Source organism: Pristiophorus japonicus, unplaced genomic scaffold, assembly GCF_044704955.1.
Source record: "Pristiophorus japonicus isolate sPriJap1 unplaced genomic scaffold, sPriJap1.hap1 HAP1_SCAFFOLD_290, whole genome shotgun sequence".
NCBI lineage: Eukaryota > Metazoa > Chordata > Chondrichthyes > Pristiophoridae > Pristiophorus > Pristiophorus japonicus.
The window spans coordinates 750,467-757,174 of record NW_027252669.1 but is presented as its reverse complement, the minus strand read 5'-3'; the positions used below and the strand labels follow the sequence as shown (position 1 = coordinate 757,174).

General features: G+C 49.5%; 1 protein-coding gene across 1 annotated transcript; it reads left to right on the top strand.

The window, feature by feature from the left end:
* Positions 1-954: 954 nt before the first annotated feature.
* Positions 955-5,818, top strand: LOC139248749 (histone-lysine N-methyltransferase PRDM9-like). Its single transcript, XM_070872171.1, has 2 exons — positions 955-1,256; positions 2,393-5,818. The coding sequence occupies exon 2, from the start codon at positions 2,757-2,759 to the stop codon at positions 3,771-3,773; it is 1,017 nt and encodes a 338-aa protein (XP_070728272.1). The 5' UTR covers positions 955-1,256; positions 2,393-2,756; the 3' UTR covers positions 3,774-5,818.
* Positions 5,819-6,708: the final 890 nt, after the last annotated feature.

The window sequence follows — 6,708 nt, the reverse complement described above, 5'->3', positions numbered from 1 at the left end:
TTGTACAGGGCCTTGGTGAGGCCACACCTGGATTATTGTGTACAGTTTTGGTCTCCTAACTTGAGGAAGGACATTCTTGCTATTGAGGGAGTGCAGCGAAGGTTCACCAGACTGATTCCCGGGATGGTGGGACTGACCTATCAAGAAAGACTGGATCAGCTGGGCTTTTATTCACTGGAGTTCAGAAGAATGAGAGGTGACCTCATAGAAACCTTTAAAATTCTGACGGGTTTAGACAGGTTAGATGCAGAAAGAATGTTCCCAATGTTGGGGAAGTCCAGAACCAGGGGGGTCACAGTCTGAGGATAAGGGGTAAGCCATTTAGGACCGAGATGAGGAGAAACTTCTTCACCCAGAGAGTGGTGAACCTGTGGAATTCTCTCCCACAGAAAGTAGTTGAGGCTAATTCACTAAATATATTCAAATGGGAGTTCGATGAAGTCCTTACTACTCGGGGGATCAAGGGGTATGGTGAGAAAGCAGGAAGAGGGTACTGAAGTTTCATGTTCAGCCATGAACTCATTGAATGGCGGTGCAGGTTAGAAGGGCTGAATGGCCTGCTCCTGCACCTATTTTCTATGTTTCTATGTTTCTATGACCTTTGCCGGTGATGATTATGGATAAATCAATTATTCGACACACCTTGTTTGAAACAAGCTGGTGTATTCACTATTTATCCAGAGTATTAATCTCAAGCTCAGGAATGGTGGTGGGTGGGGGGGGGGGGGGTGGTGATGAAGACCAGCAGAATCATAGTCGAACTGCCAGAATGAACATGGTTCAGTGCCCAATGCAATCATAGTAAATACCTTCAATTTACTAATGGGGGGGTGATTATCCATGGCGGCATATTTACCCAGCATTCGCGGCGACAGAGAATGTGCCCAGCCCAGACTACAGGGGGCCCGGTGCGCAGGCGCGGGGACCCGGCTGTGTTCGGTGCAAGCGCGGCATCGTGCAATGGCGGAGAGGACGCAGTGAACGTGTGGTCTCGGAAAATAACTCGTTTTCAGCGGGTCGCAACGGAGCAATGGCGCAGCGGGTGAGCGGGGAGGCTTGGTAAAGAACCGGTGGCCGCCGGAAGCCCGGAATAATAACCGCAATGTCGGCGGCTGCAGCTTCCGGGGCTTTCTCCCGCTCTCGGGCCGCGGGCTGACGGCGGCCATCTTTGTGCAGGACGATCAGTCGGACCCCTCCGCCATCTTTATTCGCTGACCCGCAACGCGCATGCGTGGCCATCTTGGTGCAGGAGCGAAGTGAGTTGCGTCAGGGTCTTGTTTCTAACCGGTCCGCCTGGCTGCAGCAACAACTTTGTGTCATTTTATTGTCTCAACACCTCGGATTTCTCACCATCTCTCCTAAAGGCACTGCTCAGGGCTCAGCTCACGGCTTACGTCCCAGACAATTGTAAGACGAAAGCCCCAGAGCTGTTCTCTCCCTGGGTTACAATCCCCATGGACAGTCCCCCAGGGTTATTATCCCACCAGAACAGAAGAAATAGGAGCAGGAGCGGGCCATTTGGCCCCCTGGAGTCATGCTCCGCCATTCAGTCAGACCATGGGCTGATCCGATCATGGACTCAGCTCCACTTCCCCGCCCGCTCCCCGTCACCCTTCACTCCCTTATCGCTCAAACATCTGTCCAACACCACCGTAAATATATTCCATGTCCCCAGCCTCCACAGCTCTCTGAGGCAGCGAATTGCACAGATTTGCAACCCTCTGAGCGAAGAAATTTCTCCTCATCTCAGTTTTTAAACGGTCGGCCCCTTATTCTGCGACTATGCCCCCTGGTTTTAGAATCCCTATGAGTGGAAATATCCTCTCTGCGTCCACTTTTTCGATCCCCTTCGTTATCGTATGTTTCAATAAAATTACATCTCATTCTTCTGAATCGCAACATGTATCGGCTCAACCCATCCTCATGAGACAAACCCTCATCTCCGGAACTGTACCCAGCCAGAGTCAGCACATTCAGGGGAGCGGAACCAGTGAGTGTAGAACTGAACCCAGCCAGAGTCAGCAAATTCAGGGGAGGGGAATCAGTGAGTGTGGAACTAAACCCAGCCAGAGTCAGCAAATTCAGGGGAGGGGAACCAGTGAGTGTAGAACTGAACCCAGCCAGAGTCAGCACATTCAGGGGAGGGGAACCAGTGAGTGTAGAACTGAACCCAGCCAGAGTTGGTGATGATAATTGGGAGGGAGGACAAGCAGCCTTCAGACGGGCGACGTGCTTCAATTTCAGGACAGGGATTGGGGAAGAGTGTATGGAACGGGGATTTACAGCTTTGGAGGAACAAGAGAGGAAATAATGTTCCATACAATCTAAATTTGTCGGTTGTGAATTAATGGCCTTTACTTGCTGTAATGATTTGTGTAAACTCCTTTTCCAGGTTATTCGAAGGGCAGGATTTGTTATCGGGACACTCAAACCAAACATCACATCAAGATCTGATGGAATTACTCGATTCATCAGGGCCTGAATATCATTGGCCTTTGAAAGTGGAAGGTGAAATGTTTGTCTGTTCTGTCTGTGGAAACAGATTTCAATCATCAGTCTGACTGGAAAAGCACCGAGACACACACACAACCGAGTGAGAGTTCCAGTGCACTGAGTGTAGAAAGAGCTTTAACCAGTTACACAGCCTGAAAAAATATTGCGCGATTGACAGCGGGAAGAAACCATACATGTGTTCTGTGTGTGGACGAGGCTTCAACTGATCATCACATCTGGAGAGACGCAAGGACACCCACACCATGGAGAAACCATGGGAATATGGGGACTATGGGAAGAGATTCAATGACCCATCTGAGCTGGAAGTTCATCTGGGCACTAACACTGGGGAGAGGCCATTCACCTGCTCTGAGTGTTGGAAGGGATTCACTCAGTCATCCCACCTGCTGACACACCAGCGAGTTCACACCGGGGAGAGGCCATTCACCTGCTCCGAGTGTGGGAAGGCATTCACTCAGTCATCCCACCTGCTGATACACCAGCGATCTCACACTGGGGAGAGGCCATTCACTTGCTCTGAGTGTGGGAAGGGATTCACGACCTCATCCACCCTGCTGAGGCACCAGCGAGTTCACACTGGGGAGAGGCCGTTCATCTGCTCCAAGTGCGGGAAGGCATTCACTACTTCACGCATCCTGCTGAGACACCAGCGAGCTCACACTGGGGAGAGGCCATTCACCTGCTCTGAGTGTGGGAAGGGATTCACGCGGTCATTCACCCTGCTGAGGCACCAGCTAGTTCACAATGGAGAGAGGCCGCTCACTTGCTCTGACTGTGGGAAGGGATTCACTCAGTCATCCGATCTGGTTGCACACCAGCAAGTTCACAGTGGGGAGAGGCCGTTCACCTGCTCCGTGTGTGGGAAGGGATTCACTCAGTCATCCAACCTGCTGATACACCAGCGAGTTCACACTGGAGAGAGGCCATTCACCTGCTCCGTGTGTTGGAAGGGATTCACTCAGTCAGCCAACCTGCTGACACACCAGCGAGTTCACACTGGGGAGAGGCCATTCACCTGCTCCGTGTGTGGGAAGGGATTCACTCGGTTATCCCACCTGCTGACACACCAGCGAGTTCACACTGGAGAGAGGCCATTCACTTGTTCTGAGTGTGGGAAGGGATTCACTGCATTATCCAACCTGCTGACACACCAGCGAGTTCACACTGGAGAGAGGCCATTCACTTGCTCTGAGTGTGGGAAGGGATTCACTGCATTATCCAACCTGCTGATACACCAGCGAGTTCACACTGGGGAGTGACTATTCACCTGCTCTCAGTGTGGGAAGGGATTCACTCTGTAAACACACCTGCTGGCACACCAGCGAGTTCACAAGTGACTGCAGGGTTTGGATTCTGCTGTTGTCCCAGACTGAATCGTGTCCATTCTGACAGTTAGGTTTTCTTTCTGCTGATATTGATTCCCCCTATAACTGAGCAGGAGTTTAATATTCTGGATATTTGAACAATTAATCAAAGGGAAAATGCTCAGATTAAAAATAACGCTGATTGTGATTGCATCTCTCATTAACTCTTTAAGAAAGATAAGAAATAGGAGCAGGAGCAGGCCATTAGCTACGCGAACCTGCTGTGCCATTTAATAAGATCACTTCGCTGCCCACTCCCCATAACCCTTCACTCCATTATCGTTCAAAAATCTGTCGATCCCCACCTTAAATATATTCAGCGACCCACAGCTCTCTCGGCTGAGAATTCCACCGATTTACGACCCTCTGAGTGTAGAAATCTCTCCTCATCTCAGTTCTAAATCCCATTTTCTTAAACTATGCCCACTAGTTCTAGATTCCCTACAAGTGGAAACATCCTCTCTGCATCCACCTTGTCGAGTCCCCTGAGTATCATATGTTTCAATAAGATCACCTCTCATTCTTCTAAACTCCAATGAGTATACGCCCAACCTTCTCAAACTATCCCCATAAGTCAACCCCTTCATCTCAGGAGTCAAACTAGTGAAGCTTCTCTGAACTGTCTCCAATGCAAGTATATCCCTCCTGAAGTAAGGAGATTAAAACTGTACATAGTACTCCAAGTGTGGTCTCACCAATACCCTGTACAGTTGTAGCAGGACTTCCCTGCTTTTATCCTCCATCCCCCTTTCAATAAAGGCCAACATTTCTATTGGCTTCATAATTACTTGCTGTATCTGCATAATAATTTTTGTGTTTCACACACAAGGACAACCAGGTCCCTCTGTACTGCAGCATTTTGTAATAGCTCTCCATTTAAATAATAAATTGTATTTTTATTTTTCCTGCCAAAGTGGATAACCTCACACTTTCCCACGTTATACTCAATCTCCCAAATATTAACCCACTCACTTAGCCTGTCTACATCTATTTGCAGATTGTTTGTGTCCTCCTCCAATTTGCTTTCCCATTATCTTTGTATCATCAGCAAACCTGGCTACATTACACTCAGTCCCTTCATCCAAATCATTAATATAGATTCTAAATTGTTGAGGCCGATCCCTGCGACACCCCACTAGTCACCGTTTGCCAAATGCAAAATGACCCACTTATCTGTCTTCTGTTAGTTAGCCGACCCTCTATCCATGCTAATATATTAACCTCAAACCCGTAAACTTTAATCTTGAGCAGTAACCCTTTATATGGCACCCTATTGAAAGCCTTCTGGAAATCCAAATACACCACCTCCACTGGTTCCCCCTTCCACACTGCTCATTACATCCTCAAAGAACTCCAGCAAATTTGTCATACATGATTTCCCTTTCCTAAAACCATGCTGACTCTGCCTGACTGTATAATGCTTTTCCAAATGTCCTGCTACTGTTTCCTTAATAAAGAACTCCAGATTTTTTCCACCAACAGATGCTGGGCTAACTCGTCTGCAGTTTCCAGATTTCTGTCTCTCTCCCTTTTGAAATAGGAGTGTTACATTTGTGGTTTTCCAAACCGCTGGAAGTTCTCCACAATCCAGGGAGTTTTGGGAGATTTCAACCGATGCATCCACTATCTCTGCAGCCACTTTTAAGACCCTAGGATGCAGGCCATCAGGTCAAGGGTTTCTTCTCCACCTTTGGTCCAGGCAATGTTTCCACCTTTAGTCCCATTATATTACTGAGTACTTTTTCTTTAGTGTCAGCGATAGTTTTAAGTTCCCCCTTCCCCATAAGCCTCTAAATTATCTATTATTGGGAGGTATTTAGTTTCTTCTACCGTGAATTCCGATACTAAACATCAAAAGGATTGTATTCAAATATTGAAAGCTGCAACAAATGGAGCTATAGTTTGTTACACAATTGACAATAAAATGAATTGAATCTGCAGCTTGGTTTGGATTTCTCTGGAATGGAGCGAGACATGATGTGCCTTGATATACCGCCGGTGTCCAGTAGATGACGCTGACCCTGCAGTTAATTGAGACTGATTGGAGCGTGACTGCCCCCTGGAGCAGGAGGAATGATGGCAGGTCAGGGTCAGGCACTGAACTTGCTGCACCCACAGGGACATCACACACTGCCCCCTCCCTGGGGCAGATCAGGGTCAGACACTGAACTTACTGCACCCCACAAGGACCTCACACACTGCCCCCTCCCTGGGGCAGATCAGGGTCAGACACTGAACTTACTGCACCCCACAGGGACCTCACACACTGCCCCCTCCCTGGGGCCGATCAGGGTCAGACACTGAACTTACTGCACCCCACAGGGACCTCACACACTGCCCCTTCCCTGGGGCAGATCAGGGTCAGACACTGAACTTACTGCACCCCACAGGGACATCATACACTGCCCCCTCCCTGGGGCAGATCAGGGTCAGACACTGAACTTACTGCACCCCACAGGCACCTCACACAGTGCCCCCTCCCTGGGCAGATCAGGGTCAGACACTGAACTTACTGCACCCCACAGGGACCTCACACACTGCCCCCTCCCTGGGGCAGATCCGGGTGAGACACTGAACTTACTGCACCGCACAGGGACATCACACACTGCCCCCTCCCTGGGGCAGATCAGGGTCAGACACTGAACATACTGCACCCCACAGGGACGTCACACACTGCACCCTTCCTGGGGCAGATCAGGGTCAGACACTGAACATACTGCACCCCACAGGGACCTCACACACTGCCCCCTCCCTGGGGCAGATCAGGGTCAGACACTGAACTTACTGCACCACACAGGGACATCACACACTGCACCCTCTCTGGGGCAGA

Coding starts and splice junctions, on each gene's coding strand:
- LOC139248749 (XM_070872171.1), top strand. CDS start 2,757: ATGGAGAAACCATGGGAATATGGGGACTATGGGAAGAGATTCAATGAC.